A 10538-nucleotide genomic window follows, 5' to 3' on the forward strand; every position below is an offset into this window, starting at 1 on the left:
TCCATCACCAAGAGAGCCCAGCAACATCTTTACTTCCTTCGGAAGCTGAGGGAAGCCCATCTCCCATCACCCATCCCCACTACCTTCTACAGAGGTACTGTAGAGAGCATCCTGAGCAGCTGCATCATTACCTGGTTTGGGAACTGCACCGCCTTTGACCGCAAGACCCTCCAAAGAATAGTGAGAACAGCTGAGAAGATCATTGGGGTCTCCCTTCCCTCCATCACAAACATCTACATAACACGCTGCATCTGGAAAGCCACCAACATTGTGAAAGACCCCACACACCCCTCACATGAACTGTTCACCCTTTTGCCATCTGGAAGAAGGTACCGCAGCATCCAGTCCCGCACCTCCAGACTGTGCAACAGCTTCTTCCCAGAAGCCATTAGACTCCTGAACTCTGGCTAACTCCAATTCCAATTCAGATTCCAAAATGGGCACTTTTATACATGCTTATAGACAGTCTCTCTCACACACACACACACACATACATACATATCTATACACACACTCACACATTGTTTTGCATCGGACTAGTGCTGAAGTCAAACCTCACACAAATAAACTATGCACTTCTGTTGCAGTCTTGCACATTATCCTACTTGCTGCTAGAGTACTGTACTAAACCAGCACTGTACTCTGAACTGTTCTGGCTGCTACCGGTGACTGCTATGTTCAGGGTAGCATGTCACTGATTGCTATGCACAACTCGCTTTACATATGCCCAGTACTGTGTACAGCACTAAATAATTGCACTGTCTACTCATTTTGTATTTGTCCTGTATTTATTATTATTTATTTTATTTTTTATTTTTTAATAACATTTTGCACTATATTGGACTGTTTGCACTTGTGTAGCATGTTGTCTGTTGCACTGTTGTTTTTGTGTTGCACCATGGTCCTGGAGGAACATTGTCTCGTTTTTGTTGTGTACTTGTATATAGCTGAAATGACAGTAAAACCTCTTTGAACTTGGACTTGCTACATCCATCACTAGAGCCCTCTTCTGCTCTTTGTCAATTTTTTGTCAGCCTTGATCTGGATGTCCCATAGGATCCTAGCTTGGTCATTCTCCTTTGGGGGGTATGTCCCATTTTGACCTCAGAACTTCCAGCCTGTACTCAGCACAGATGTTTCTGTACACTATGCCAGCCACATGGTTATGGTGATCTATGTACGCTCTTGCCTGCCTGCATCTTGCACCCCGCTGTTATGTGCTGGATTGAATCAGGGGTGTCTACACAGCCTGCATCTAGTGTCCTGCCTGGTGTGGTAGATTCCAGCCTCTATTGATCTTGTATTCAGAGTTTTTTCCTGTCCTGCCATGATGAGTGCCTCCATGCTGTCTTTCAGTCCAGCCTTTTCCAGCAACTATCTGCTAGTGGTACAGACCATGCAGGGGTTTTTCCCTCCCATGATGGTTCCTGTTCCTCCTCACTTCCAACCTCCTCGGGTTTCTGCTGTCTGAGGTGTCACTAAGTGCTCCATCACTTGGGGCCATCTTCTCTCTTGAATGTTTTATCCTGGTTAGCGGCTCTGATGGAGGTGGCTGAAGGTTGCTCCATTTCATAGCCAGTATCCATAGTACTGAGGGGGTTCAACGTGTGGGGCATTGAATCCTGGGTTTCTGGTAGTCAATCCAGGTGGTACACAGGTAGTAGTGCTGCATTCACGTCTTCCAGCAGCCTTTTAGGTAGCTTACATGGTCGTGGTAGTCTGCTACGAGCCATGATCTTCAATCACAAGTCAGTAGATCTGGTGTTAAACTTAGGGCAAGGGTCCATTGGGTCTTGGATGACCTTACTGACACTGGATGACCCATGGATCCATTGGGTCGTGGGTGACCTTGCTGAACTGCACAATGTCCAAGCCAGTGTGATTCTTGTTATGAACTCTCATTGTTAGTGAGGTAGGTGGGTAGCATTAAGGACTTTGCCTAAGGACCACACTTAAGACACCCTGGTCAGGATTCAAACCCCTGACCTCCTGTACGGACATCAGTGGTGTAACCCACTGAGTGGTTACAGAGGCTTCTATATATTACAGTGGCAAGTATTTAGTGTGACTCCCCCTTACACTTGAGCAATCGCACCTGAAGATGACTGCAGAAAACTTCAGGACCATCTCCGCAAAAGAATTCAAGATGTACTTAGTGGCAGGAGAGGTCACACTAAATACTGACATTGCTTTTGTGTATTTTGTGTACATATTTCTGGTATTTTCTGCTTGTGCATTAATAAACAGAGTTAGAAATAATATGGTCATTATACCATACATTGCTAACAGACAGTGAGAAGTGAGACAGCATGAGTACTGTGTTAGACAGGGAGACTGTGATGTCTTAAAGGTAACATAGCTTCCAGCTACGATGACCTTGTTGATGTGTGTGGGAAGACGGCCACACCACAACCATTCAGTTACAAAAGAAGAATAATTTTCCCCCCAGTGAAACCATGCACGAGTGTTTCAGACACACCCACACAAACAGGCTGAATGAATAGAGAGGCAGTTCAGATGAGGGCAGTTTAGCTGAGGACAACTCAATACAAGTGCATCTGTTAAGCTGTCAGCTAACAGGTGAGTAAATGTTCTCAACACTATCAGCCAACAGGTGTGTAAATATTCCGTATGTTTTTAGCTAAAAAGTGTGCCATAAGAATATACTGATAATTAATTACTCACCTCTCCTAAAGTATGCTTATGTGTATGCAAATGCATAAGGGTGTATGTATATGAAGTAAATGTGTGTATATGATGATTAGATGATGGTATGTGATATGGATGTATGTGGTGTGAATGTGTGATTTGTATGTGGTATGGGTGTATGTGTGTGTGAGGTGTGTGTGTGTGTTTGTGTGCATGAATGGTAACTCTTAACTCCTCTTGTCATCTCCATGCAATATGTGTGTGTTTGCTGATCATGATGGTGTGTGTGTGTGTGTGTGTGTATTTGATGATGGTGTGGGTGTGTGTATGCATGCATGCGCGCGTGTTCTCTCACCAGTCTTTTTGACATGGGTGTCTTGTCCTCTCCAGGCAGGTGCTGTTCCAGCGCCAGTACGATACAGTTAGCGATGATGGTGGCCAGGATCATGTACTCAAACGGAGTGCAGGCGAGGTTAAGGAAACTGACATCCCGCACAGCAAAGCTGCTCCTCGAATCTACTGCCCAGAGAAATACCACCACACACCTACAGGACGTTCAGCAGTCACAGAACTACATATCCCCACCAGGCAAGTTATCTGAACAGTTGAGTGCAAACTAAACTTACACAAATTTCCCCAAATGTAGTTTTTCTGCTAGTATGTTTGTCCTCAAGGCTAAGATGGTGTACAAATAAGGGAAGGTTAGACACATCAATTAGCACTACACGCTGAAATAGTCACATACTTGCCTCAAAATACATTTAGATGCTCAGTGACTTGTCTGTAAGTGAATAGACCTGCTTGTGTAGTTTCTAACTCTGCACCACATACCGTTCACTATGGAGACGGAGAATAATTAGGAATAAAGGGAGGAAAAGCAACAGAAAGAGAAGCCTGGAAGGATAGTGAGCAGGGAAGACAGCTAAAGTACAGGAGACTTCTGAGAGCACCTTGGACAGCTCCCGGAGATAGAAAAGTGGTATCCGTGGCAACAAGCTCTAGCCCCTTCACCGGGAGTCAACAGCGCTCCTCCCCTCAGTGCTGTTCCCACCACAGCACTGCCACACCCCCCTCTGACACCCCACCGTCATCCTCTCAAACACACCACAACACTCCCGTTAATGCCACTGACGCTTCTGTAGCTGTGTCACACACACTGCAGTATATATGCAGGCACAGCACACCCAGGCACAGTGTGAACACTATACCCAGGAAACATCCCAATCAGACAGCTACATGGAGATAAATCTACACCTACCCAGGATAGTTGAAATGACCATGACTCAACAGTCTGGAAGCCCAAACAGAATCTCCACATTTTCAGGAGCTGGGAAAGGAGTGAAGGTTTTGGAAAGCACCTAGTTCATTACTGTCGTCAGTATCACAAATACAGCTTGAAGTGTAGACACAGACACGTAAAGTGTTCATATGCTGCAATGCTATGATCCGTTACCTCAAGAGAATTGTGTGTCACTCACTCAAGTGGGTCACACATAAAAGATAGTCTTAGCATTTGTTGATGTCTTTCTCTCATTCCGTTTTCTTTTTCGCCTTTGTGCTTTCTCTCGCCATCTCCAGTCTCGCTCTCTCTCTGTCTCTCTCTCTCTCTCTGTCTGTGTGTGTGAAATGTGTTTAAAAATAGCAATAGAACACAATGCACCTGGGTGAGTTTTTCATACTTTCTCCAAATGTTGCTACAGCAAGGTGAAAATAATAGTGCAAGCTTGAAAAATCGGCCAGATACAGGCGCTCACAGAACTGAATATCTGTAACATCACTTTTAACACATTTTAAAGAATAATTTGTACAGGAAATCTGTAATTAGACCAAATTACCACACAGCATAGATATAAACATCAATCCCAGATGTAAACATAAATGCAACATTCCACAAAAGTTTGAAAGAATGCATTTCCTTATTTCCCTTAAAATTAAAATTATTTAACGTAAGATGGAACAATGACGACTATTAAAATTGTTATATAATGCAGTTTATTCACCTAGTTCATCAACTGCTGCCCATAAAGCAGAAACTGTGAGAAATTTTGGAGAATTCAAGTCCAAAGTGGAGAATTTGGAGAATTCAAGTCCAAAGAAACTGAGAAACTTTGGAGAATTCAAGCCAGTGGCAGGTATATTAGCAGGTTGAAACAGAATGTAACTCCATTTTGGTCACTTATGAAGCTGGTCTTTGGTCAGAACTACTGAGGGACCCCAGGGTTCAGGAAAATACAGAAAGTTATTTCCTCCTGAATTTTTACTTCTCTGACCTGAAAAACTTCAGACACAGCAGATTCATACTGGATCTAAATATCAACAATTGGTGTTAATCACTTATATTTTTCCACTTACTAACCCTAACTAACTTATTTCGCCCATGTGGCTTGACAGGAAGTAGCATGAAAAGGCCATGAAAAGGTCACCACTCTTCTTCCCACGAGGACTGGACCATCCTACATCCTCGCTGTTCTGTTCCATTTCAAGAAGAAATAATGAGCTTAAAATAATTCAAAACAGGTCCGTCTTCCAGAAGTGTTTCTTTTTTGCTGCCGTTTTACCTGAGTGCAGCATTTAATACAACTGACCATTATATTCCTGTAAGCTTTCAAATATTTCTTGGTTGAGGTAGAAAGGTTCCTGTTTGGCTGACATATTACCAGTTAGACAGACTAAACAAGGACTTTTCAGAGGCAAAATCAGTGTAATGGTGTCCCACAAGTTTATGTTTGAATTCCCTCATTATTCTGTCTTTACATATGCCTTGGACATATTAATGTGTAAACAATGTTGACTTTCATGATTAGCAGTTTTATACTGTTGGCCCCTTTGAATCAGTTTGGCCTGAATGGTTTCAGCAGAATGGAAGCCTGTTAAAGACATAAAAGTCTGTATGACCAGAAACATCCTTCTTTTACATTCTGCTAAATCAGTGGCACTGATACTGGGTACTGACATTGGATATTAAGCAGCCAAAATGTGGATTTCCGTTTTATCCTCAACCCTGTATTTTAGCTGCATCCAAAACCTTCAGTTAAGGTAGTGTTTCTGTGTTTTTACTTTCAGTGTTTTAAGCCTGAAAATTCTGGTAGTTAAAAGTATGAGACCCAATAAATTGAGAAATGTTGAGACATTACACACATTCAATAACACATTACACCCTAGTCTCATCAGTACCACAATCAAGCCATCATCGGTATAAATCTGAAGCCTCCTATAAACGCGATATCCCAGTATTTCTCTGCTCACTACAAACTAACACTCCAAGAGACATGTCTCAAACTAAAAAGCCCTAAGAGATATGCGTCAAACTAGCACTATTGAGTGAGATGTCTGACACTAACATTCCCTCATAAACTTGTCTCAAACCAACATGCCCCATGAGACATATCTAAAACTAGCACTCATTAGGTGGCATGTCTCAGACTAACATGCCCCAACAAGACACGTCTCAAACTGACACGCCCCAACAAGACACGTCTCAAACTAAGAGTCATTAGGTGACACATCTCAAACTAAGAGTCATTAGGTGACACGTCTCAAACTAAGAGTCATTAGGTGACACGTCTCAAACTAAGAGTCATTAGGTGACACGTCTCAAACTAAGAGTCATTAGGTGACACGTCTCAAACTAAGAGTCATTAGGTGACACGTCTCAAACTAAGAGTCATTAGGTGACATCTCAAACTAAGAGTCATTAGGTGACACGTCTCAAAAAGAGGTAAAGGTGAACTGATGGTTTTATTTGCACCACAGAAATTACTGAAATAAAGGTCAAATAAATGACCATGAACCTGATGTTGTTTCAACTTGACCTGTTTGTCACCATTTTGTTGAGGGGGTGAACATTTTTCTTCCTCCAATGGGGGGGCAGAAAAAGTAAGAACCAATGAGCTATACCAAGTTTAAGTCTTTCCGAGTAAGACAGTATACATAATAAAACTTTATGTGAGTTAAGGACAGTTTACATTAGTATAAATGTATGCGAGTTAAGGACAGTGTAAATTTGTATACATTTATCAGTATAAATCTCATATAAAGATAAAGCCTCACAAGTTTTATCTGGGTTAGGGTTAAGGTAGCTGTACCATGAAGTCCCCTCCTCTCTACAAGGTGGTTTAAGGGAGTAATTGAAGCTCAATTATTGAGTGTGAGCTCTGTGGGGAACTTCCTTTCCTGCCCCACAGCAGGGATCAGAGGGAAACAGCTGCTGCCCCCACAAGCCCCGCTGCAGCTCTGTAATTCCATTAACCCCTCCCTTACCACCACCCTTCCGCATTCAACACATCCACCACATGAAACAATACAGTCTGGTCCCAACAGATCATTTAGGTAAGTTAATTTTCTAACCCAAATTGGTAATGTAAGCAGTGAAGGATGTTCAACAACAGTGCAATAACAGAGCAAAAACTAAACTGTATTATAAGCCATATTTATCACTTTCTCTAGTCATTTCCTGAGACTGAATTAGTAGTTCACCTGCTGTCTTAAATGTTTCAGAGCAAATGGATAATCAAACTGACATAAAATATGGTTTACTGTTTAATTTATGAATTGAGATCAGTCAGTATCACTGTCCTGCCTTCAATACCTCATACAAGCGACACCAAAACATACACTGCCCAAATACAAACTACTTCACGTAGTATACATCCAAACACAGCCTGCCCCCTCAGCATACAGCCCAACACCCAAAAATAGCCTATCCCCTCAGCAAAGTCCAACAACCAAACACAGCCTGCCCCCTCAGCATACAGCCAAACTCCTAGCACCCAAACACCATCAATCCTGCCAATAACCACTCACACCCATCTTACCCAAGGCATCCTCAATTACTGCTCTATAATCGTACAGCTAATAATTGGCATTACAACTGTGAAGAGATAAATAATTATGTTAGACATGTTGCAGGCAAGTGTTCCTCACTTTGAGGTTGGTGAAATGCAATATTAATGCATAGGTGTTCAGACCAGGACTATTCATGATGCTAAATATAGATCCTGAAATGAATAATCTAAGAATAGCAGATCTAAAAGGCCCAAATAATTCAAATCGAAAATGTCTAAATAATTCTGTTTACTAATAGTGGTTGATGGCACTTCATCAGCTCCCCAATGACAGACTGCAAACAGATTTCACACAGCTCCACCCAGGTGTTTTCTTCATGAACCACAACCCCAAGGAGATGGTTTTCTTCATGCCTCTGAAGAACAGGCTGGAGTTGTGTTTGCTGTGGTGGGGTGCCAACCCATTAAAGCGCTGTTAGCAAAGCTTGTGTCGTACTCGTCAAAAAGCCTGTGCTTTTATGAGAGAAGCACATCGCAGCACATTCCAGATCTGCTCGGTGACCATGCAGCACTGATCACCAGATCTAATTTGGCAGAAGCACAGAACACACGACTCGCATTTGCCGGACAAAGTCCGGGTTAACCCTGGCCCCGAGATGCTCACAGAGTTTAAGACTCCTGCAGGGTGGAGGGTGGCATCATGATGTACATCAATCAGTTTCTCTCTTCAGAATTTTAAACAGGTGGTGATTATGTTGTAAAAGGTGTTAACCATATGTTAAAGCAACGTGTTTCTCTTAAGGGTATAATTGCCCTTAAATTGTCTCTATGGTGGATATTTCTAACTCGTTGGTCAGTATAACATACATTGCAGACATTGAACTATTCATGCATTCTGGTATAGTTTCCTTCTTTATTAAAGTGTCACTGCTGGCAACCCTCTTTGACAAAGTCAACTGTAAGCCACATTATAATCAAAAGTCACACACATTACCTGTGGCCAAATAACTTTCTGAAGTGAAAAAGTCAACTGTCACCACAGTGTACGGAAATGCAGTTAATTAACCCTATGGCGAATTCAATTAACCCTAACCTTAATCCTAAGGCTAATGTAATTCTATTACAGTTATATTTCTCTGTCTGCCCTTTGTGAAGAACTCAGCCCTCTGATGCTAAATGCTCCATCATGCATTAAAGGTTTAGCAACTACGATATCACCCAGCAGTGACACACCTGGTCATGACCTGACACTCAATCATGTCTTTTAGCTTGTTCACACCACACTGAAGCTTTTCTGCAACCTCTCCGGCACTCTCACACTGCTGAGCCCAGCTTTGCATGCACTTCTAACAGTGACAGTAAATTCTCAAAGACTGTGTCAGGTGAGGAAACAAACAAAAGGTTGAGATATTCCTTTCTTCAATGTTAGAGATATTTACAATCTTCTCGTGTTATACAGTTTGTTTCCTGACATGGAGAATAAATAGATCTTTACTATATTTGTCTTAGCTTTTAGTAGCCATTAATCTCTCCACCATATTAGTCTGATATGCAATACACGAGGAAGATGAGGCCTAAATTAGCACTCTGGCTAAAGACCACAGTGGCGCTGTCCATGGTGCCAAACCACGCAGCCAGACGAAAGAGTAGGGCAACCTTAAAACTACCTGGAACCCCACCTTCAACCTAGCCCTTGTGTTAACTTTGATTTCACAATTTATAGATCATTATATACAGAGATATCAAGCATAGTATTAGAAAATCTTAGTGCCACATATATCAGGTGTGACAAAAAAAAAAAAAAAGGATATTTTGAACAGTTTCAAGCCTTCACGAACAAAACCAGCAAACACATTGTGAAGTGCCATGTTTTTGGGGTTTTGTTTACACATGTGACATTTGCATGTGCACAACTGATATAACTTGTGTATATACCCGATGTATTTGTAAATACGTGTTTTGTTACTGGCTGTTTTGTTACCATTAAGGCAAAAGGATATGGCCACTCTATTATCTTCTTGGCGTACTTCCTAACGACGTTGTCCTCACCGAAAATGAAGAGCGATCGGTTGACGGTGAAGCAGTTTTGCCTGACTGGAAGAGGGTTATACAGGGCCATAGTACGGGCTCGCTGCGCTTTGGTTTGTTTGAAAGCTGGAGAAACTCCACCTGTAGACACTGTAGGCGCCTCCCGGGCTCGACTGCGCTCCGATCCTCCGTCCCCGGCGCCCAGCAAGCCGGGGACATCATCTCCAAATCGCGCCATTCTGCGAGCCAAAAAAAAAAAAAAAAAAAGAACAGGCAGACAGAAGAAAAGATTATGCCTCGTGGAAAAGGGCGGGTACACTAGCGAATCATCACGCACAATATCGTCCACTGTGTGTCAATCCAGCATCAATTTAGGGCAACCGATTCTGAAAAGTGCACCCCACACACTCGCAGCATCCCCGCTTGCGCGAATCATCCACACTGCGCACAAACATGCAGAATATTCGAAAGCCTCAGCCTCCTCGAGCCCCTCCAGGTTAATTGAGTGATTAATCGCCTATGGCATCATCCGCCAAAAGCCACACGTATCTTATTCCAGTGGGTGCCCAATAAATTACCTATCACATTTCAGACTACTCGACAGTGAAACAGAAAACAAGAGTAAAAAAATAATAATCCAAGTCGCAATCGTACATCCCATGCAAACGAACATTTAAAGAACGATAAATACTTTTCCTAAACGATTCTCATGAAAAAGTCAGTGCTGATCAAGTCCGAGTAAAGCGCCACATTTGTTTGGTTTCCATTCGATTCAGCGAGATTCTGGATGGTGATGTCCGCTTGCCTTCTGTTTCAATCATAACCCTTAACGCAAAAGTTTTCTCGCTTTCCTGGTTTGCAAACACTTCTCCAGTCGTCTACCTTCCGCATGCTCCATCCAACAATGCGCGCCCGTAGTGGAAGGAAAGACAGATATCTGCTCACTCGTGCAACTCTGTGTTTCGAGTGCACCGGCCCATACTCACTAAAGAGAGAACAACACGCTGCACGCGCTGACTCGGATAAACTCTTAACTGCCCTCGCGAGCAACAGCCTAGAAACCGATTTGAAGCGCCT

The 10538-nt window shown here is 42.6% G+C and overlaps 1 protein-coding gene across 1 annotated transcript in view; it reads right to left on the reverse strand.

The window, feature by feature from the left end:
- The window catches only part of LOC113580060 (voltage-dependent R-type calcium channel subunit alpha-1E), a 95330-nt gene extending 92233 nt beyond the window's left edge, over window positions 1-3097 (reverse strand). Inside the window, 1 exon segment of the mRNA XM_035522043.1 lies at window positions 3005-3097. Coding sequence (XP_035377936.1) covers window positions 3005-3097 — 93 coding nt within the window.
- Window positions 3098-10538: the final 7441 nt, after the last annotated feature.

This window comes from Electrophorus electricus, chromosome 23 (genome assembly GCF_013358815.1).
Source record: "Electrophorus electricus isolate fEleEle1 chromosome 23, fEleEle1.pri, whole genome shotgun sequence".
NCBI lineage: Eukaryota > Metazoa > Chordata > Actinopteri > Gymnotiformes > Gymnotidae > Electrophorus > Electrophorus electricus.